This window comes from Macrobrachium rosenbergii, chromosome 9 (genome assembly GCF_040412425.1).
Source record: "Macrobrachium rosenbergii isolate ZJJX-2024 chromosome 9, ASM4041242v1, whole genome shotgun sequence".
Taxonomy (NCBI): Eukaryota; Metazoa; Arthropoda; class Malacostraca; order Decapoda; family Palaemonidae; genus Macrobrachium; species Macrobrachium rosenbergii.
The window spans coordinates 28,607,662-28,632,261 of record NC_089749.1 but is presented as its reverse complement, the minus strand read 5'-3'; the positions used below and the strand labels follow the sequence as shown (position 1 = coordinate 28,632,261).

General features: G+C 40.7%; 1 protein-coding gene across 3 annotated transcripts in view; it reads right to left on the bottom strand.

The window, feature by feature from the left end:
- The window catches only part of LOC136841655 (juvenile hormone esterase-like), a 302,032-nt gene that overhangs the window by 75,485 nt on the left and 201,947 nt on the right, over positions 1-24,600 (bottom strand). For all 3 annotated transcript variants that reach the window (XM_067108801.1, XM_067108803.1, XM_067108802.1), the window contains one exon: positions 9,622-9,751. In XM_067108801.1, the coding sequence (XP_066964902.1) occupies positions 9,622-9,751 (130 nt within the window). The remainder of the gene's footprint in view (positions 1-9,621; positions 9,752-24,600) is intronic.

Below are 24,600 nucleotides of genomic sequence, written 5' to 3'. Positions count from 1 at the left end.
GACGAGACAAGTCTAGGATTACTCTTTGCTGACTGGAGTCTTTCTTCGGAACACTGAACAGTCTGCCTTGAAATTTCAGGTGTCTCACTTTCTTTATTGCCCTCTTTTGAAGAAGGTCTTTTACAAAGTCCAGGAGGGCTTTGGATGGAGACTGATGGAATCTGACTGGCGGAGGAGGACCTCTGCTCCAGCTCCATCCCAGACCTTTGGAAACTATGCTGTGGGCCCACGGACTGAAGGTCCAACGGTCCCGGAAGAGATGTAACCTCCCGCCTACCTGAGGAGAGCCATTGAGCGGGAGAGGGCTTACTTCCTCTACTAACCCGGCCTCTTCCCTGTGAGAGAGGACGTGATGCAGACCTACCCCTGAAGGAGGCTCTGGCTCTGCTTCCCCTCGCATTTCTGTTGAAACCTCGAAATGCCCCCTGGCTTTCAAACGAAGCGTTGAAAGCTGGGGACGCCACGAAGGTTGGAGAAGCAAGGGTTTGCTGAGCCGGCTGCATCAGAACAAACTGTTGCTGAGGCTGAGCTTTTGAGGTTGAAGGCTGACCGATCTGAGAGACCGGTACAGCTTGGAGCATAGTTTGGGCTTGAGGTTTTCTGTACCTCCTGAATCTTTTCCTATCCCTGGCTTGAGGTCCGGCGGACTCGGTGGCCTTCCTTTTGAAGGGGAGACCCCAGCGAGAGCAAAGGCTCTGATTTGCTCTGGCTGCCTCCGCCAGAACATTGTTGACCTCATCCTCAGGGAAGATGTTAGGGCCCCAGATAGAACTCTTCATGAGTCTATTGGGCTCGTGTCTAATAGTGGCGTCCGCAAAGATGTGCTTTCGGCAGTTTAGTCTTGCCACTATGTGGCGGAATTTAAAAAACACAAAAACAATACACAACACAGATACACAGAACATATAACCACATACAATACTCACTGATCCTCGGTTGCTGGGAGATGGATGAACTTGTCCACGGTCGCCAACACAGTAGACAAAATTACACAAACAAAACCGAAAACAGACTTTCAACCCAAAAAAAACGAGCAAAAAGGAAGAGACACATGCACAGACAACAATGACATCCAACGGAAAACACACGACTCATGAAACATACAATAATCCACCATCAATGTCCGCCTTGCACAGAACTCAGCTCAAGACTCACTCAAAACCGAAAAAACTCCTCCCTCGACATTGCACAGACAGACAGCACCGTAAACAAACTCAACCAAAGACCCTCATCCCTCTTCCAACAACCAAAGCACTCACTAACGACAATTACACTCTCTCTCTCTCTCTCTCTCTCTCTCTCTCTCTCTCTCTCTCTCTCTCACAAAACGTTGGGAAATGCTAAATACAAACAAATTTATTCATCCCTCTATAACTACAAAATCATACAGGTCTGCCTGGAATGCTGCTAACAGGGATTTGGTCAGGACCTGGAAAAGAGGTTCTTCAGCGTAGGTTACCACCGTTGCCTCCGTAATGGTAATGGAATGCAGGGAGCGACTCAACCTGCACCTAGCTTCAAATTCTGCCTTCAAAAGAGCCTCCGGAATCTTGGGAAGCTGTTCACTAAAAAGAGAAGAGGCGCAATCGGGGTCGAGTTTGCCCACCGTGAACGTGGCCGGAGCTCCCAACCAAAATTCCGAATCTCCGGGGAAGACAAGAGAGGTGGGATCTGTCTCCCGGAGTTGAGGTAGCGGCTTACCCTCGATTCCCGCCTGACTAGTCAGCACTGCTATCTTAGTCGTGCAGGGGGTAGGGATGGAGTCACCTACCGAGAACATAGTGAATGTCCCCTTAAAGGGGGTAAGCTTAGTGTTTTCGCACTCCCACTCAGTGAGAGCGCGCATCAAGGTGGATTGGGCTTGGTCCCTAAGGAAGATGACTGTCTCCTTCGGGACCTTGTCTGATCTGATCCAGGCTTCCTCTGTAAGCCTGGCGTAGCCTGGGTAGGGAGGCACCAGGTCGGGTGGAAAGAACTCCAGTTCTTCCAACCGACGAGTTCCCAAGCCCTCGATGGTCAGGGTGTCTTCGTGCCGAGGAGTGTGAAGGGCCAGGCGCCACAGGTTTCCCTTATCAAAGGGGGGCAGACTGGAGGCATCCAGAACAGCGTAAGTTTGTGCTGCTACTCCAGAGCGCATAAACCTGGAGAGCAAGTTTTCCTGGGTCTGCATCCTCTCTGCTAAAGATTTCACCGACTCACCAGAGGTCTGCAGGCTCTCAATGAGCTGGGAGGAAAGGTCATTAATCCTGGCTTCGACCTTCTTATCCAACTTCTGCATTAGAAGTTCCGCGAAGGCCTCAGGGTCAAAGTTAGGCTGAGGGGGACTAGCCTTAGATGACCTGGATCTCGACCCCTTGGGCGGGGGAGTAGCCTTGCTAGTGGACGCCACTGGGTTAAGAGCCAGTGACGACCTTGAGGGAGCTGACGGATTAGACCTTTGAGGCCTAGAGGACTTAGGTAAGTCCTTCTTTTTCAAGGTTTTCACCTTGGGGACAGTAGACCTCGACCTGTCCTCAAGGAAAGCTGCCTTAGGAAAACCTTGGAAAGAGGAAGAAGAGGAAGAAGGAGAACCAAAAAGGGGGCTAGCTACACTCTCTCCCCCTGCCTCACTTACCATCCTACCTTCTACCTGGTGGTCCGGATCGACGCTCATAGGTTCGAGGTGGATATTGATGGCCGCCACCTCTTCCGCCACCTCTCTGCACAGGTTGTCTTCTTGGGAGGGTTGCGTCTCCTCCCGGATCCGTTCGATTAAGGGGGCGGCTACTTCCACCGGCACTGCAGCTGAGATCCGGGCTCCAGGGTAGAGGAGGTTACAAATCTCCTCTGACAGTACGTAAGGCTTCCCCGACGCAACGTTCCTCCCAAACCCGCCGACCCAGATCTTCAGGGTCGACAGCGAAGAGTCGCGGGTAATACGGTCAGACTGAAAGAAAAGAAATGATTTACTGAAATATTCTCCAATCGCCGTATATATCAATATAAGCATTTAAAGTCAAAGGAGACTAAAGGTTAGCGGTCTTTAAAGCTTACCGACTCATCACTCGCTCGTACAGAGCGTAACAGACCTCACAGCCATCCGGGTGCCAGACGACCAGGTCCCCAACGCGAACCAAGCAGCCGGAATGCGAGCGGCACACCTCATGGCCACAGGGTTGTTGGAGAACCGCTGTGCACCCAGACTCCTGGCAGCGTACCATCTGTAAGCAGAAAGATGATACATGAGTATCGCGAGTTAAGGCCCGCCGGAGTAAGTCCGGCGGAAATAGGATACCTTAACCTAATAATGGGTGATGGAGCATGCTTACTGTCAGGCAAAATCCCGCCGGAATTAAATCTGGCAGCATAAAGATAATATACGATACATGAGTAACAAAGTTAAGGGCCGCCGGAGTAGGTCCGGCGGTAACAGGATACCTTAACCTAGGAACAAGCATTCATATAATTAAACACCACCGGAAAGAATCTGGTAGCGGACATAGAAATAAGTTATGCTACGGAATGGTCAACTAATTAAGTAAACAAGAGTACTTATAAGATACGCTGGTGTTATGATACTCCGCCCTGATTGCCACGGAAATCTCGTTATCTCACACCTATGGTAGCGGCGGAAGAGGCGGAGAGGAGTCTTTGCATCTGGCTCGACTCTCAACGCGTGGGGCAGGAACCAGGTAGTGGAAAACGCCGACCAACCGAAAACCATACCCACCGGAGTGGTAACGTGTACTATAACAACGAGAGATCTGACTAACCCGGCGGAGAATGAACATAGCGAAAGTCAAGATAGCATCCCTGGGACTGTGTTCGATGCTCCAGCTAACACTGAGGGAAGCGAACAAACGAAACACCTGCCGACAATGGGAAAAGATAGCAGAGTGGCGGAAACCGATAAGCGGTGGCCAGAAGGGTGGGTAACACCCTCTGGAAGCCGACGGAAACTCCCCATGGGGTGCCGATCATAAGTGATCGGCGTCCCTCGTGTAGGGAGATGTCTAGGTCACACTCCAAATGCTAATTGATAGGTAAGGAAGGACTAGGCTACATACACGAAAAGATCTGTGCAACCTTAGATCCCAGACCAACTTCCAAAACCAAAACTTTGACTTGGACAGGATGGCCAGAATAGGTGCAACAGGAGGGGGGGAACCACGCAATGTCTGGCCACACCCTCCAACACTGAAAGTCTGGTCAGGTGGGAGGCTATGAATTGAGGGAACCCTTCGCTAATCTAACCTCACCTTCCAAAAACCTCGCAGCCTGGCCAGGTGGGCTAAAAAGGGGGGGGGGGCAGGCCTCACTAGCCTAACCTCACCTTCCGAAAACGTGACAGCATGGTCAGGTGGGCCAAGAGTGAACAAGGAACTCCCTCAACAACCCAACATCTCCCTCCAAAGCCTCAAAACGACCTGGTCAGGAGAGCTAGGAAGCATGAGCATCGTGAAAAGAGCCTATCCTGTCTAGCCTAACTCTCCGAAACCGATTACGGAACGGTCGAGTAGGCTAGGCTAGAAAATACCTAAACGAATAAAACTATCTGACTTCAAGTACTAAAATAACAAGTTAACCAGATGATGTGTAAAATATAAAAACATATATATGCACAGAATATATTTATGAATACGTAAAAGACTCAGCTGTAGAGAAGGCCAGACAACCCACGGTATATGGGAAGCGGGGATACCAATATGGCCGACCCTGACACTGAATCACAATTAAAATTAATCCACAGATTTACATGTCATCCATCACTGTACACATCAGAAAAGGTCATGAGCATAACAGTACCATCATGGAGGATGTACCTGCTCGCTGGCAGAGGAAGGGGACCAGGGAAAAAGAGAATTTATGATCAGAAAGGAGGGAGGGGGAAAAACCTCCGTCTCTAGCCTAGATCAATCATGATACGGGTTCCTAACCCCCTACCAGCGAAAACGTGATTCATATAATAAAACTCCAAATGAAAGGAGTATAAATATATAATTATATAGAAAAAACTAGCAGTGACTTTCTGCTAAAACCATGCGAAGACTGAGGGTCCAGCATGGCCGAGGCGGATGCCACCGCGATCGGCGGCGTTGTGTTATTTACCTGATAAACAATAAATTAAAGGTCAAATAAGATGCCTCTGTAAGAAAAAACCAAAAGGTGATGCAAATTCTGGAAGGGATGACATGATGCAAGATCGAAATTCACGAAAAAACAGCACCAAGAAAAAACACGGTGATGTTTGAAAGCGTGCTAAGTTGGAATGTTTACAAGATGGCGGCTGAGGTGTTGACTGGCTGGGAGAAGGTGGTGAGGTATGTGACGGCTCCTCACTTTTCGGGGTTTTGAGATTGGAGATCTCTATAGGGCAGAGGCCTGTGGCAGTGGCAACACTCACCCTTTGTGTATACCGACACCATTAAATGGCGCTCGAACTGGAGGTCGTAACCCTGGCATTGTGTTTAGCTTTTTCTCTGGTATTTTTAGCAATACTTATACCTAGAAATATGTGCTGAATGGATATTTCACCGGGTGACACAGGTCGAGCCCAGAAAAGGGATTTTGACAAAGGAAAAATCTATTTTTGGGGGAAGACCTGTGTCACCCGGTGACCCATCCCTGTTCTTCCTTCCCCCCCTGAGTGGCATACCAAGCTTGGGGGGGTGCTAACTTGGGATGTTTACAAGATGGCGGCCGAGGTGTTGGCTGGCTGGGAGAAGAAGGTGAACTATGTGACGACTCCTCACTTTTCGGGGTTTGAGATTGGAGATCTCTATAGGGCAGAGGCCTGTGGCAAACACTCACCCTTTGTCTATACCGACACCATTAAATGGCGCTCGAAAAAACCCTGGCATTGTGTTTAGCTTTTTCTCTGGTATTTTTAGCAATACTTATACCTAGAAATATGTGCTGAATGGATATTTCACAACATCGAGCCCAGAAAAGGGATTTTGACAAAGGAAAAATCTATTTTTGGGGAAGACCTGTGTCACCAGTGACCCATCCTGTTCTTCCTTCCCCTGAGTGGCATACCAAGAACTTGGGATGTTTACAAGATGGCGGCCGAGGTGTTGGCTGGCTGGGAGAAGAAGGTGAACTTGTGACGACTCCTCACTTTTCGGGGTTTTGAGATTGGAGATCTCTATAGGGCAGAGGCCTGTGGCAGTGGCAACACTCACCCTTTGTCTATACCGACACCATTAAATGGCGCTCGAAGGGGGTCGTAACCTGGCATTGTGTTTAGCTTTTTCTCTGGTATTTTTAGCAATACTTATACCTAGAAATATGTGCTGAATGGATTTTCACCGGGTGACACAGGTCGAGCCCAGAAAAGGATTTTGACAAAGGAAAAATCTATTTTTGGGGAAGACCTGTGTTCCTGTTCTTCCTTCCCCTGACATAGATGGATGTTTACAAGATGGCGGCCAGGTGTTGGCTGGCTGGGAGAAGAAGGTGAACTATGACTCCTCACTTTTCGGGGTTTTGAGATTGGAGATCTCTATAGGGCAGAGGCCTGTGGCAGTGGCAACACTCACCCTTTGTCTATACCGACACCATTAAATGGCGCTAAACCCTGGCATTGTGTTTAGCTTTTTCTCTGGTATTTTTAGCAATACTTATACCTAGAAATATGTGCTGAATGGAATTTCACCGGGTGACACAGGTCAGCCCAGAAAAGGGATTTTGACAAAGGAAAAAATCTATTTTGGGGAAGACCTGTGTCACCTGCAGACCCATCCCTGTTCTTCCTTCCCCTGAGTGGCATACCAAGCTTGGGGGTGCTAACTTGATGGCGGCCGAGGTGTTGGCTGGCTGGGAGAAGAAGGTGAACTATGTGACGACTCCTCACTTTTCGGGGTTTTGAGATTGGAGATCTCTATAGGGCAGAGGCCTGTGGCAGTGGCAACACTCACCCTTTGTCTATACCGACACCATTAAATGGCGCTCGAACTGGGGGTCGTAACCCTGGCATTGTGTTTAGCTTTTTCTCTGGTATTTTTAGCAATACTTATACCTAGAAATATGTGCTGAATGGATATTTCACCGGGTGACACAGGTCGAGCCCAGAAAAGGGATTTTGACAAAGGAAAAATCTATTTTTGGGGGAAGACCTGTGTCACTGGTGACCCATCCCTGTTCTTCCTTCCCCTGAGTGGCATACCAAGAAGTGCTAACTTGGGATGTTTACAAGATGGCGGCCGAGGTGTTGGCTGGCTGGGAGAAGAAGGTGAACTATGTGACGACTCCTCACTTTTCGGGGTTTTGAGATTGGAGATCTCTATAGGGCAGAGGCCTGTGGCAGTGGCAACACTCACCCTTTGTCTAACCGACACCATTAAATGGCGCTCGAACTGGGGTCGTAACCCTGGCATTGTGTTTAGCTTTTTCTCTGGTATTTTAGCAATACTTATACCTAGAAATATGTGCTGAATGGATATTTCACCGGGTGACACAGGTCGAGCCCAGAAAAGGGATTTTGACAAAGGAAAATCTATTTTTGGGAAGACCTGTGTCACCAGTGACCCATCCCTGTTCTTCCTTCCCCCCTGAGTGGCATACCAAGCTTGGGGGTGCTAACTTGGGATGTTTACAAGATGGCTGGCTGGGAGAAGAAGGTGAACTATGTGCTCCTCACTTTTCGGGTTTTGAGATTGGAGATCTCTATAGGGCAGAGGCCTGTGGCAGTGGCAACACTCACCCTTTGTCTATACCGACACCATTAAATGGCGCTCGAACTGGGGGTCGTAACCCTGGCATTGTGTTTAGCTTTTTCTCTGGTATTTTTAGCAATACTTATACCTAGAAATATGTGCTGAATGGATATTTCACCGGGTGACACAGGTCGAGCCCAGAAAAGGGATTTTGACAAAGGAAAAATCTATTTTGGGAAGACCTGTGTCAGTGACCCATCCCTGTTCTTCCTTCCCCCCCTGAGTGGCATACCAAGCTTGGGGGGGTGCTAACTTGGGATGTTTACAAGATGGCGGCTGAGGTGTTGGCTGGCTGGGAGAAGGTGAACTATGTGACGGCTCCTCACTTTTCGGGGTTTTGAGATTGGAGATCTCTATAGGGCAGAGGCCTGTGGCAGTGGCAACACTCACCCTTTGTGTATACCGACACCATTAAATGGTGCTCGAACTGGGGGTCGTAACCCTGGCATTGTGTTTAGCTTTTCTCTGGTATTTTTAGCAATACTTATACCTAGAAATATGTGCTGAATGGATATTTCACCGGGTGACACAGGTCAGAGCCCAGAAAAGGGATTTTGACAAAGGAAAAATCTATTTTTGGGGAAGACCTGTGTCAGGACCCATCCTGTTCTTCCTTCCCCTGAGTGGCATACCAAGCTTGGGGGTGCTAACTTGGGATGTTTACAAGATGGCGGCTGAGGTGTTGGCTGGCTGGGAGAAGGAGGTGAACTATGTGACGGCTCCTCACTTTTCGGGGTTTTGAGATTGGAGATCTCTATAGGGCAGAGGCCTGTGGCAGTGGCAACACTCACCCTTTGTGTATACCGACACCATTAAATAGCGCTCGAACTGGGGGTCGTAACCCTGGCATTGTGTTTAGCTTTTTCTCTGGTATTTTTAGCAATACTTATACCTAGAAGTATGTGCTGAATGGATATTTCACCGGGTGACACAGGTCAAGCCCAGAAAAGCAATAATACTTTACTGAAATCCAGCCATACAACCAAAAATCAGTAAACAAAAGCTGCAGCAAGCCCCCAATGTTACTCGAGAGCCTGCAGAAACATAAGGCTATCTGCTAAGTTGTTTCCAGTAATCCTGGTGGTGGGTGGGGCCTGTCACCTAACCTAAACAACTGAAGCACTACTGCGATTTTTTAAATAAAAGCTGCCATGCGAGTTAGAAACTATAGCTATGTAATTACTTGGTAAGTTACATATATGAAAATAACTCCTTTCCACACAGCACAGACCCTCTTGAAGTGCTCATGGTCAAGAAAGGCCCTTCCTCTTGAGGATTCAAACTGTAGACTCCACTGTAATAAGGACCTTTTTCATTAAAGCATGCATGTACATGAAATCTCAGGGCACTGATCTGGTAGGAGAATTTAGCTTGATACAATGTCAACATCTTTTAAATACCTTGACAGAAAAGGCTACATCAAACACCAGACTGCCTAGGCCAAGTAAGTTCCCAAAATAACAAGTCTCTAAGACAGAGCACAATAGTAGTATTGTTTAACATGCAGACAAGAGGTCACCACCTCAAGAATGCTTTAAAGATCTCATCAACATTTATATTGGCACCATGAAACTGACACCCGGAGTTGAGAGAACTTGTTCCTTCCAATGGTAGTTTCCTTGGTCTTATTTCATAAAACCTAGATATAAAAAGTACTAATAATATTTAGAAATAGAATTGTTTTTCCTCATGTCCAACATACCTCATCCAAAACCAATACATAACATACTGCATTGGGCATCAGTGAAAATATGGCAAGCACAGTATGGATGTTCTTTTTTAGATTCAACAGATTAGTGTGACTGGAATTTGCTATCCAGAAATGGAGCAGCTTGTGATTAACAGGGTTGAAGTAAAGTAATGTATTCTAAGTGATTTTGTCATTTATAAATGGCTGGAGGTACATTAAAAGGGCTATACTTACTGATGTGTTGCAAAGTTTGTCCACATTTTCACCATCAGTGATCCCAGACTTTGGTCATCTTCATATTCTGAAGGTGATAAACCGAAATGACTATCAAAAAGATAATGGACATCATCACCATGGCATACCCCTGTAAATAACAAACTGCAGTAAGATGTTTTATACATTAGTTTTTTGCAAGGATTAGTTTCCAATATGCAATGGATAAAATATTTATAGGGACGTTACTTATTTTTAGGTTGCCACAGACCACCCTGTAGTCCATCCTCTACAAACAACAATTTTCATGATTACCCAGATATTTGTCTAAAATCTGCAATCATAAGCTAACTTTCAATGGAATGATATATAAAATTTAGGTCAAAGGACAAGCCCCAGGACCTATGAGGTCATTCAGCCCTAAAAGTGAAACAAAGTAAAACAGGAGGAAAACTTCACAGTTGCACTAGTCAACAACTGTTAGGAGAGGGTGGAAATTACGATGAAATGTGAATGGAGGTACAGTAAAAGAAATTACAGGAGTTGCAGCTAGGGGCAGAAGGGATGCTGCACATAACCTTGAGTAATGCCTACAGTGCACAGCATGAGGTGCACTGACTATATTACCCCCCCAGTGGGATATCTCTTTTGATGATCACTGAAGTAAAACATTCTTGCAAACCAACCATTAACATCAAAACCCACAACTTCCATAAAAGGTAAAGTACTGAACACTTTATGGTATAAAAGACTAATAGTTCAGGATTACATTCCACATATGTAATATAAAAATTATAAAATAATCCATACTAGTACTACAACTACCACCATGGCTCCAAATTTTACTGTCCATGTTGCCTATCAGACACTCCTACACCTCTCTTCATAAAGATCACTCTAACCTTTTGTCTATGGGACTTTAGTCTTAGGCACTTTTTTCTAATCATTTATCTAGTATTGTTATTATGCAGTTTAATCAGACAACAGTCATAACATTTTTTTTACTTTTACGTGTGGCTAAAGGGTTTGTTTTTAATAAAAAAACTAAAATTTTGTCTAACTGGTTGCAATTCCTACCAATTAAGCAATTAGTTACATCAAAAATGATCTTACACTGACCTGTTTCCAAAAACTGGCATTTGCTGTGGCCAAGTTTTGGACATTCACCTAATACTTGTTTAATGTGCTTAACTGTCAAGTGTTGACCGCATTCTTAGCATAAAGGGCTGAGTCACATGGGCTACTCAAAATTTAAGTAATTTTTGGTAAAAAAAAAAAAAAAAAAAAAAAAAAAAAAAAAAAAAAAAAAAGTCAAATTTAGAGATAAAACTAATGCAAACTTTTACTGGCACTAAAAGCCAAAAGCCCATGCCAGGTTTGATAAATTTATTTCAGTATTTCATTGTCTGCCATTTACAGTACTAAAAATGAGGGGTTTGACAGACTTCAAATATTCAATAATTGGACTAGTTACATTTAATCTGTTCATAGAAGTTCCAGCTTTGGTTGCTTTACTGGGCCCTCCACTTTCTTAAAGGCCTACATAAGTATGGATACAACACATTTCAACATCTGCGGCATCTAATTTGGGGAGTTAAAATTTAAAAGTCATCTGTTGTACAAGAGAATTTTTATAACAGCTTGGAGGGGCTTCTTTAACACTTCAGTCCATCAAAATGAAAAATGTTTGGAGAAGATTTATTTTTCATAATCTTAGTTCCTAACTCAATTTAACATGGTTCTGCAGCAAACATAAAAGATCCACTGGCAAAGAGAAATTGTTTTATTTGCAATGTTAGCATATCCTACACCTATAGCAATGGTAGCATATCCTACACCTAAAGCTTTCAAGAGTCACAAGTACAAACTGTATTAGATGAACCTGTATGTTTTATGCATTCTACAGTGCATTATTCATAATGTTCACAAGTATACTATACAGGCAGGCCCCGGTTATCAGCGGGGGTTCCGTTCATGGAAGCTTGACGATAACCAAAATTCAAAGTCTATGGGTGCCGCAATCCTCCTTACAGCACCCTAGACTGCGTCACAGCCAGATATTTTACCCTATTATGTAATAACTCTAATAAAAATGTGAAATTTCATTTGCCTAATCCTTTACTATGGTCTGCATGGCAGTTCTACAACTTTTTAATACCAGATTCAATTAACTTACAGGTAAGCCTTGGCCTAGAAAGTTAAGCCTTGGCCTAGAGAGGAGAAAAAAAAATCACCTTTTTCAGAACGCTTAACATGTCATATTTCATCTCCATTGATATCGTCTTCCTCTTCTTAGTGGCACTTCCATCGGACACAGCATGCTCACGTTGGGAGCCATGGTGATTAAAAAACACCCTAAGGCGACAAGTATCAAGCAGTGAGAACCTACCGTATATACTCATGTAATATACAATCTTGTGTATTGTGCGACCCCCAAATATTCACCTTTAAAAAATGATTCTATCATGTATCTTGTGTATCATGCAAGTTCCTTTTTTGAGAGACCAAACTACAATAGACTAACCTCTCTTCCTCCATCTCTTTATTTATCCCATCTTCTAGTTAAATACGTTAAAACAGTACAAGAGAATAAAAGTATCATTAGTAATGTTATAATCGTTGCTTAAAACGCGTACAGCCATGAAAAACCAAACAAAAACAGCTGTTTTGCTTGCATTTCAACCATTACACAATTGTACAAAATTACCATAGTTATTTTACAAATGACAAAGCAGAATAGGACTGATATATTTTTATATTATACCTTTATTCACTACAGATATAAGATCAGCAAGGAAATATAGTGCTAAATTTAAGCTTGAAGCTGTAGGTGAAGCTGAGAAAATATTCAAACTGCTAATCACTATAAATTATAATGCATCAGCAACATGGATGAAACTCGACCGTAAAGAATTGTTGAGAAAAAAGTATTTTAATCAAAACTACTGGGCATGAAAGAACACGTTACCGTTGTTTTCACGTGGATAAAAAATAAATATATAAAGCTCGTATTATGATGAAATCTGGTGAAAACAGCAAACAATCTCTTAATATTTTTACACAAAACATGCCCCAACACCACCTATTAACAAAAACTAAATTCAGTTCACAACGAGATGTATTTAAGTCATACTTTGATTTAAAAACACTTCATATAACGAAAAATAACTTTGTCCCATATACGTAGAGTTTCTAGAGATTCATTTACGCTAACTAGAATGAAAAAAAAAAAGAAATGCTCTGAATCAAGTTGAATATGGCGAAATAAAGTTACCTCGTAATCACTCTCAGCTGACTTCTGAAGTCCAAACCAAAACATTGATTGCTTTGTTTGTATTTCATAATACAATAGTAATATGAGAATACATGCAATATTATTGGTTAAACCAAGTAAAGCATAACTTTTTAAAAGATCTGTGGAAAAGATGCATATTCGTTATGCTTGTATTCTATGAGGGTCTCATGGCGCTTAAGCCCCCAATAACCAGACAAAGGCACTGTAAACCCCAGTTATGACTATTTGACAAGCTCCATAACACCGAAACACCGATAACCAATCCCGCTGGTAACCAGGGGCTGCCTGTATACAGTTCTTATGTAATAGTACAGATGGCACAGGCCTTGCCTTATGGAGAGTCCAAAGAGGTGGAAGTCCTAGTAGTAACAAGACTTCTAATCCAAATGTTAACAGATTCAATTGAACTGCTACTACTTTGGAAAGGGAGATGAGCATTTATGAAGATGTCTCATGTCCAGTTACCTTTTTCTGGGTGAAACACTTGTTCTTATTTCTACTGCAGTGTGTGTGTGTGTGTGTGTGTGTGTGTGTGTGTGTGTGTGTGTGTGTGTGTGTGTGTGTGTGTGTGTGTGTGTGTGTGTGTGTGTGCGTGCGCGCTCGCGCGCGCTTGCGTGCTTGCAGTGTTACATTTGGGATGATTTATGCTAGAGTCTTAGTTGATTATGACTGATTTTCTGTTATTTTGACAGAAATGGTCATTGATGCCAGTATCAATTTAAAACCTACATCATTTGATGCACTGTATTCTCAACGTTACAAAACATGGAACCCATGTAAAACTCCAGCTTTTTAAACCAGCCTAAAAATACTACTTGCACCATGCACCCCATTTTCTCCAAGAATCTTAGCACAGGTGAGCTTAGGAGGGGCACTGATTTCTAAGATCCTCAAGATTAGGGCATTCAACCAGCACATGCCTTACAATAAGGGGGATCAAATGTTCATCACAAAATGGCTGGTGGCCATCAGGCTATCAAGTATGTCTTACATGTAATCAGCATAACACTGTCTCCCACTTCCTAGGCATATTTCCATACTTCAAAGAAGATATAACACCTATTTGGATCAGTAACACCTATTTGGATCAGCCAAGTCTCAACATTCTTGCTAAATGTCTCTAAGGTTTCAATTTGAGGAAAAATATCTTTAAAGTGGTAAGCATACATTCCGTGGAAGTAAACTGTGGCTTCCTGTGTTAGTCTATCTGCTGCTTTAAATACCATAAACTCACACATGTGCTGTAACCCAGCAATATTTTATTTGCAATCCTCTACTTTCAATAACAGTGATCGACTGTCAAATTCTTAAAATCAAAGGGTTGGTTAAGTTGAAAAAACCAAGTGCTTGCAAAACTCTTCATGAATCACTGAAAATAATGAAATTATCTTTATTTGTAACTGCTATTTCTCTCAATAGCTGTTAAACCATCAAGCAACTATTAACTCCAACTCCAACACCAGCACTGGTTTTGGATTTATCAGTAAATATAAAATTAGAGCCACGGTATTCTTAAAACCACTTTAGTGTTAGAAAAAATCAAAATTTTCGAGTTACTGATATTTTGAAAGGAAGGACTTTATTACTAAGTAATTTAAAATTCTTCAGTAGTTGCTTGGACCTCAATTCATAAGAATGGAGAGAGTTATGATGTGCCTCATAACTGAAATGATTTCCATTATTTGCAGATTCAAAATCAAGAAAATTAGGTAGACTTAGCAGCCTATACCAGCAGTTAATGACGGAGGACTGGCGGTAAGAATCAAGAGGAAGTTCTCCAACACCAACCAACAAACTGGGAACTGTTAGTCTCATACCAACATGGTGTACAGCATCAAAAATCTTCATCCAGCCTGGGTTAGCTGAGTAGTATATCTTGCAACCATATAAAAGCTTTGATAAAGCAAGGACAATACAATCTAAAGAGAATTTTATATCCTGCATCTTATGGTGTATGAGCCAGGACTTTTAACTTTCATAAAGCTTCTAAACAGTTACTCTTTAAAGTATTAAACTGATCATTAAATGTCAATTTTTGATCAATTATCAATCCAAGAAACACAACCACACGTTATCTCATGACAACTTTACTGTATACTTTTAAAATATTCAGATTATGTAATGAGGAAGACAAGAGAAACACTAAGCAACGGAAACAAATGAATTAAGCAGAAAGGATGGATGGATGTATGATATTTAGGGCAAAAGCCCAGGCACTAGGGCCAAGAAGGCCATTCAGTGCCGTAACGAATAAACTGATGGGTTACACGTGTGCGCCCGATCCTTAATCTGGTTAAAATGACCTCTGTTCGTCTGTCAAGCTGGAATGACGAAGGCCACAGCAGTATATTATCTCCAATATTTCTTTATTTTTTATTATTGGCAAGAAGAGAAGCCCACCTTTCTTGCCATTTACTTAAAACAAGATTAATAGGACCTTTTAGGTCTGTATGAGACACTTGTCTGAAAGAGGCTTCTGATAAAATACTAGCAGCTTTCACTTCCCTGTCTGCTATCTCGTTTCTGTGAATCCCCACTTGAGAAGAGACCCAACTGAAAGAGACTGATTTATGCCAACAGCAGATACAAAAAAGCCACTCCTGAACTTTTTGAATTAATGGACAAAAGCTATTTAATTTTTTAATAGCATCTAATGTGCTTGTAGAATCTGAGTATGACAAAATTAGTGTCACTACTTCGAAAAAGTAAATCTAGGGTTGTTAACCCTTTAACGCCGACTGGACGTATTTCACGTCGACAAAAGTTGTCTGTTGGGTGCCAAGTGGACGTAAAATACGTCTACTACAAAAAGTTTTTTTAAATATTCGCAGAAAAATACTTATAGGCCTTGTTTGCAAAAAATTTTAAATCACGCGCCATGAGGGATGCTGGGAGTTCACGAATCACGCTATTGTTTTGTTTCCAAGCATGACCCAGCTGCGCATGCACGAATTTCTTTCTTATCCCAAAAGAAAGCATCAGCTAACTCTGCAGAAAATCTCTGAAATTCTTTAGTCACTTTGTCGTAATTTTTGCACCATTTTCTATTAGCCTTTACATAAAGTTTTATATATGAAAATGTGCACAATTTCATGTAGAATACAACATAAAATAACTCATGGTTGTAGCTTTTATCAATTTTGACATTTTCATATAAATCACGATGTGCCCAAATTTCAACCTTTGGTCAACTTTGACTAGACCAAAATGGTCGAAAAATACAATTGTAAGCTAAAACTCTTACATTCTAGTAATATTCAATCATGTACCTTCATTTTGCAACAAATTGGAAGTCTCTAGCACAATATTTCAATTTATGGTGAATTTTAAAAAAAATTTTTTCCTTATGTCCGTGCGGTATCTCGGCCGAACATCTCTGAAATTCTTTCATCACTTTGTCGTAATGTTTGCACCGTTTTATATTAGTTGTTACATAAGGTTTTATATATGAAAATATGCACAATTTCATGTAGAATACAACAAAAAATAACTCATGGTTGTAGCTTTTATCAGTTTCGAAATATTTTCATATAAATTACGATAAATAGAAAACATTCTACCTTCGGTCAACTTTAACTCGACTGAAATGGTCGAAAACTGCAATTGTAAGCTAAAACTCTTACAGTCTAGTAATATTCAATCAACTACCTTCATTTTGCAATAAACGGGAAGTCTCTAGCACAATATTTCGATTTATGGTGAATTTTTGAAAAAAACCTTTTTTTACATCCGAGCGTTACGAATTCATGCATCGTTTTGTGATAATATTTTCTCTGTGTTGCTTTGTTCGTTTTACAATTTATGTACCAAAATCATCGCAATTTTGTGTACAATACAAAGAAAAAAAAACCAACTCGTTAGCTTTGACCGTTTTGCTCACAGCACGATTTGTATACAATTATATATGAAATTTTTTTCCCGCTGTCATATATTTCAATATTTATATATGATATTTTTTTTTCATTTCTGATGGTAGCATACTAAACTTCAGGCAATGACAAAAATAAGGAGCCAAAAATGAACTCAATCTTAAAAACTAAGCGTGCTGTGATTTTTTTTTTTTTAACTTTTTTTCCGCTTCGGCGCTAACTCCCGAATGCCGCCGGCATACGACAGACACTTTTGTAAATAGAGGCTTGGCGTTTAAGGGTTAATGAGGGTAATGGTGACGCAACAAATTTTCCACTCAGTTTCCTTACTTTGTGCCACACCACTCTTTGTGGGGTCTTGGAGTTTATTCCATAAATATAGTAAAGCCAACATTCTCTTTTGGCTTTCTTATAAGTGCACCGCTGCTTGGTTAAAGCACGTTTGTAGATTAATTCAGACTTAGGGGAGCCACTAGTTTTGTAATGTATGTAGCACTTCCTAGTCACTTTCCTCAGAATACCACGTCTTATTCCACCAGGGAACTGCAGGTCTACAAGGTTTGCCTTTTGTTTTTGGAATCAAGCCTTCACCACTCTTCAAAGTAGATTCAATGAAGTAATCATAGGCATCTAGATGAGAAGGAAAGGACAAACTCCCTATCTGGATTGACACCCTTACTGAGTTTATCCCAGTCTGCGTCCTCTACCTTCTACTTAGGTAAAACTTCAGATGGAGCATTTACAGCATATTTCAAATCGGTCAGGTAGTGATCACTTCCATTTAAATCTTCATTAACAGACCAATTAAAATCAAGGTGGACACTTGTTGAAGAAATACTAAGGTCCAGTGCAGAGAAATGATTACTGTATCATGAATGTTATAGAAAGTCATTGACCCATTGTTATATAGGGTGACATCATTCCCGTCACTAATGTCTTCGATTAATTTCCTTTCACTGTCTAAAATCCGACTTCCCCAAAGGGGGTTGTGGGCATTAAAATCACCCAGGAGAAGTAAAGGAGCTGGAAGTCGGTTAATTAAGGACTGAATATCTCCTATGTTAAAAGTACGGTCTGGTGGAAGGTATAAGGAGCGGATTGTTATCCTCTTTTCCAAAATGACTGAAATAGCAACAGCATGTAGAGTTGTATTTAGTTGTATTGTGGAGTGCTATAGGGATTTATTAATAATTGCAGCACCTCAATGGGCACAATCACCAATTAGGGGATATGATTTAAATATTGAATAACTTAGTCCAGGATTATAAGGAGGGTTGCCTAACATTGTTTCCTGTAGGCATATAATCCCTGGATTGAATTCATGCATTAAAACTTTAAGGTTGTCTGTACGGGCTCTGAGACCTTTACAGTTCCACTGAAGGATATTGAGCATGAAAGCTAAGGTGGTAAAATGTGCTACTTCCCACTCCTTAGAGGGGAGGTACTGTTTCTATGGTAGAGTGGGAAATTCTCCTTTGTAAGAGATTGTTTTCTTAATCCCTTTTCATCTGAACTGGAGTTCAGGGTCTTTGGTTGATCTTCATATTTTTTATTAGGGCAGCAAGACTGAATTGAATTGAACTCATAGATGTTTTTGTTCTGAATCTACTTTTGGAACCACTTTCTAGGAGGAGAGATCTCTTCCTAAACACTGAACCCATTTGAAGTTTTTATTGTAAAGCTATCATTATTTGGGGAAGTATTTCTTGTGAGCTTCTTGGTAGTTGTAATTATAGCTTTGTTATTATTTTTGTTTCTGGCTGTGATGACTGATGGCTCTGAACAAGCTCTACCTAATTGGGGTTGCTCCTTTAGCTTATTTTTGTTTGAAGTATTTTTAGAACATCATCTTGAATTATTAGCTGATTTTGGCACACTTATTCTTGGAGATGAATCGGTAGCTATCATAGAGGTGGAATTTTTATCAACTTTGGAAGATATATTTTCTGTGCTTTTGAAAGTACAATTTTTAGTATTGGACTCCAAAGCACTTGTCGAAGAAAGTTTCTGACCAGTTTGGAGATTTTCATTATTATTTACAGTCCAAGGAATAGCAAGTCTGTGATATCTACTATCATATGTAGTTACTGGTGGCCTTACATTGCTGAAATTTTTCATAAGTTTTATTACAGAAGCATAAGTAGACTGGCACTTTTGTTTGCCCCCATTACCAAGCGCTTTGCTTCGCTAATGCTATGTTCATTATCAGCCACTGCCAACACTTCTTGTTCAAATCTATATCTGGGGCAAGCCCTAGAATTTGGTGTGTGATCACCCTTACATAGGAAACAGTATCGGGCTGCTTCGCACTCGTCAAAATTATCATGCTCTGCAGAGCACACAGGATATCTTTTATTGTTATCGCAAGTGTTTTAAATGTGGCCATATTCAAAGCATTTGTGACACTGTTTGAGATTTCTTTTATATTTCTTAACCTGCATCCTCTCATGGCCAACAATGACGATATCAGATAGTTAATTGAGGAGAAGGTTAAAAGGATAGCTGCATCCCCACCCAGATTTTTTACTCAAGGAGGACATCAATGAACAATCTCCTCCTCTTTAAAAACATGCAAGTCTTTTGAGTAAACTACCCCTTTCAGTGTGTTAAAGAATCTGTGAGATGAAATACATTCAATATTTCCACTTTCAGGGGGTTTAAAATTTCATAGCAGAATTGCTCGAGTTTTATTACCAACTTTTATTAGAAGGTTCTTTCCATAGCATTTTAAATTTCCAATGGGAATGGAATCAACCTTGCTCTCAATACTTTCAGGGCTTTTATTAAATTTTTCCCTCCCTCCTTGTAGATAGCAACACGCCATAAAGGGGGAGGAAGAGTTCTGGTACAAGGGGCTGGTCCATGTTCTTCAGTCTTAGGAGCAAAATCAAATGGCTCATCATTTAAGTTTTTCACTGAAAACACTTTCGTGCTGAGAACGGAGTCATTTAGAATGTGGCCATGGAGTCTTTGTTGTGCCTCACTTACTTCCAAGGGAGAGGAAAATTTAACAAAAGCAGAAAATGACAGCTTATCTTTTTCTAGAATTAATTTCATTCTTTCCACTTTGCCAAATTGTTTTACTATACTGTATAAACATTCATAATTTAATGACAAGCCTACATTATTGCAATGTACGACACTATTATTTGAATCAAATCCATCAGATTTACTAATGCCCTGGTGTCTCAGTGTTTGGTTCTGTCCAACAGCCAAGCTCATATCGATGTTCATGCCAGAAGTCTTTGCCAGTGCCGTTAAGTCATCGGATCCAGGGGAGGGAGAACTAATAGCCACATCCATAAATTTAAACCAGTCCGCATGCAGAAGTTCACAAAGTGCACACCCGACACCCAAGAGCCCCCGCACAGACCCCGACAGCACATCAGAAAGGGAAAACCAGGCAGCTTCTACTACCCAGCTTCCCCACCCCAACACACTGCCAAAGCCCGCAAAGAGACCCCAGGATGCCAAGTATGCACACATCAGAGCACCACACAAACTGGCTCATCCACCCACCCAAAACTGCTTGGTTATATCAAGAAAGTATCGTGGATCAGTCTGGTATTCGCATTCTCCAATGGCACAAGTGAGCGTTGACTCCCATCAGTCCACCCCATACGCTACCCTTTCAAGATAGCACCAATACGCTTGCAGTGGCCCAGGTATATGCCAATCTGCCTGCTGGGAGTCCTGCCCCCACTAATGGGGACTGACTCCCCTCTCAAAGTGTACTGGTGGGCTTCTGGACAAAAGCCAAGAGTCCCACCTACAAAAACCAGCCACCCCGCCGATTCCGATGGGCTGATCCCTGGAGATGGTTCCACCCCCCCAAAGAGCAATGGCAGAATCCCATCACTATCTCTTATGTCTAAACCATATCGGGTGGTGACTCTCAAGTCTTAAGTATATTTTAGTTTAACCAGACCACTGAGCTGGTTAACAGCTCTCCTAGGGCTGGCCCGAAGGATTAGACTTATTTTTACGTGGCTAAGAACCTACTGGTTACCTAGCAATGGGACCTACAGCTTATTGTGGAATCCGAACCACATTATGACGAGAAATGAATTTCTATCACCAGAAATAAATTCCTCTAATTCCTCTTTGGCGGCTCGGAGAGTCGAACGCTGGGCCAACAGCGTGCCAGTCGAAAGCTCTACCACTCCTCCAAAGAGGGACTAATCAACCACCACAACTCGAACACGAACCCCTTCCAAAAAACTATCCTGTCTCAGATTCACCTACGCAGTAAAATTTTTCAAATGTGGAAATGTCCACGCCATTTAAACCAAAAACTACGTAAGATGATTCGTTAAGACCAGGGCCCAAAGGCCAGGGTCCCTTAGCCCCTCACCTCGTCAAGGCGTCCTACTCGAGGGGTTAAGCAGAAATAATTTACTGTGGTATTCACTACCTATATGAACCATCCTATTACCTTCCTCCATACCTATTTCACTATGAAGAGGAGCAATTTAGCCATTGCTATTTATTTGGAGTAATTAATGCTCTTAATTAATACTCTTTCTTTCCACCCAACTTTTTTTCCTCTCTGGTCAGCTACTTACACCCAGAATATCTTCTATCCTTTAACTTTCACCTAGGCTGGTACATTACTTAAATCTGGAGAACAAAGACCTTAGATTTATTTTTGTTCAAAAATTTTTCTCTCCTTTTTCATTGAAGGGAGTACACAAAATACAATTACTGTATATGCTTTCACATTCTACAACCTTCCTTAGAGTACCAAACACACTAAGAGCCAATATAGATAAAGTTCTCCTCGATGGACATACACAACAACAGCAGCTATTTCCCCATTTACGATAGGGTTAGGTTACAAAAACCCCATCGCTTCTTTAAAAAAAACAAAATGAAATTAGCCTAGCCCACACTAGGGTATACAGTACAATATATACATATACAGTTGCCTAGCCTACACTATACCCACAGCCTACCATAGTACCGTGACCATTAATATATTTTTATATACAGCAACTTCCTTCTCAGTTGTTACCATATTGTATTACCATACATGAGATAATGTATATGCTGTGTGTGAACTATAGACCTAGGCTAGCCCAGATGTTATACACTCATAATACCCATCTGCAAAAGTCAAACAGGCTATTACTGCTATATTTAAGATAAAGGTAATAGTAATGGAACTTATCTTACTTACAGAATCCATTTATACTGTGTTATTATACTGATATATCATTGTAATATGTATAAAAAAAAAAACCATTCGTCTCCTGAGAATTCTCGATTCAGCCTACTGGAAGAATTAGGAAAATATTTTTAGTTGCTACAAGAAAGGAATGTATTAATGGAATTATTTTTTTTTAACATTAATGTAAAAGTTAAAAGTAAAATCCCTCACAATCACAAAACAGCGGTTTCCCGCCGATTTGTCTGTTTACTAATGTAAACTCTCTCTCTCTCTCTCTCTCAGTACTGAACCTTTAATAAAATATGAATTACTGTGTCACAAACCAAATTATTAAAGTTCACAGCACCTTTGAAAGAGTGCGTGCATACGTAAGTGCGTGTTACTTTTTTTTTTTTGCTTTGCTTGATTAACTGCACTATTTTTATTACAAGTTAGTTTATTCTAAATATGATTAGCACACACAACAGTAAACAAGAGAATATTTCATCTCTAATCATCATAAAAATATTTAAAATGATTATTTCATATGTAGGCAAGACAAAACCCAACAGGCTGTGCCAAGTTCACCAATGGAATGGAATTGAGTGTGTGCATAGTACATACTGTATGGACTTGACTGCATTTATAATTTGGTTTATATAACTAAAAAAATGAGAAAATCCAGTAAAATATAAACGAGAATACTATAGCATACAATATAAACAAAATAGTGTAAGAGTGTGTGTGTGTTACTAGGCTTTAATGTAAACATATCCCAGTTCGTTTCTCTTGCTCTCGCTCGCTCTCTCTCTCAGTACTGTACATACATATCCTTTTATGAAATATTAATTGCTGTATCAAACAAAATATTAATTACTGTATCATAAAACTCCAAGAAGTTCATGACACAATCATATGTTGCTTCCTGTGCCTTTTGTGTACAAAATTTTAAAACATCTTCAATATTGTTGTATTGGTATTGCTTCATAACCACTGGAACTGATAACACCATCACACACTCGATTTATTGTAAAATGAACCATTGTAAATGGGGATGTACAATCACTCAAAAAAGTTTTGCAACATACTTAAAAACTTTTCGGACAACAGCTTATAATAGCGACATCTGGCGCTATTTGACAACTCAGTTGTAAGCGCATGAAACTGAACACTAGTGATGGGTTCGAGAAATTACCTGTAGTTTCCATTAAACAGGGCTTTTTCTGATACTGCTTACTGTTGTCATATTTTACTTAATTAAAGGATGTTCTATAATACTTCAGAGGTCATCGCTGTTCTTATGTTTTAATATTTTCATCTCCAACTGCCATCACTATCGTTGTTTTATCTCCTTCATATGTGTGAACTTTGTAGACATTGGCCTACGACTGTTATAAGTTGAACTATTAGTCTTATTAACCCTCTAACGCCGAGCCTATATTTACAAAAACGTCTCCCATATGCCGGCGGCGTTCGGGAGTTAGTGCCGAAGCAGAAAAAAAAGTTTTCAAAAAATCACAGCACGCTTCGTTTTCAAGATTAAGAGTTCATTTTTGGCTCATTTTTTTATCATTGCCTGAAGTCTAGTATGCAACCATCAGAAATGAAAAAAAAAAAAATAATTATATATAAATATTGAAATATATGACAGCGGGAAAAAAAATTTTCATATATAATTTTATACAAAATGGGCTGTGAGCAAAACAGTTAAAGCTAACGGGTTATTTTTTTTCTTTGTATTGTACACTAAATTGCGATGATTTTGGTATATAAATTGTAAAACGATCAAAGCAACACAGAGAAAATATCACAAAATGATGCATGAATTAGTAACGTGCGGACGTAAATATTTTTTTTCAAAAATTCACCATAAATCGAAATATTGTGCTAGAGACTTCCCGTTTGTTGAAAAATGAAGCTAATTGATTGAATATTACTAGACTGAAAGTGTTTTAGCTTACAATTGCAGTTTTCGACCATTTCAGTCGAGTTAAAGTTGACCGAAAGTCGAATTTTTTCTATTTATCGTGATTTATATGAAAATATTTCAAAACTGATAAAAGCTCCCACCATGAGTTATTTTCTGTTGTATTGTACATGAAATTGAGCATATTTTCATATATAAAAGTTTATGTAATGACTAATATAAAACGGTGCAAACATTACGACGTGACGAAAGAATTTGAGATGTTCGGCCGAGTTACCGCGCGCAGATGTGAGGAAAAAAATTTTTTTTTTTCAGAAATTCACCAAAATCGAAATATTGTGCTAGATACTTCCAGTTTGTTGCAAAATGAAGGTACTGTACATGATTGAATATTACTAGAATGTAAGAGTTTTGGCTTATAATTGCGTTTACCATTTCGGTCGAGTTAAAGTTGACCGAAGGTTGAAATTTTGGCAGTTATCATGATTTATATGAAAATATTTCAAAACTGATAAAAGCTACAACCATGAGTTATTTTCTGTTGTATTCTACATGAAATTGCACACATTTCCATATATAAAACTTTATGTAACAACTAATATAAAACGGTGCAAACATTACAACAACGTGACGAAAGAATTTCTGGCGCGGGCGTAAGGAAAAGTTTTTTCAAAAATTCACCATAAATCGAAATATTGTGCTAGAGACTTCCAATTAGTTGCAAAATGAAGGTAAACGATTGAATATTACTAGAATGTAA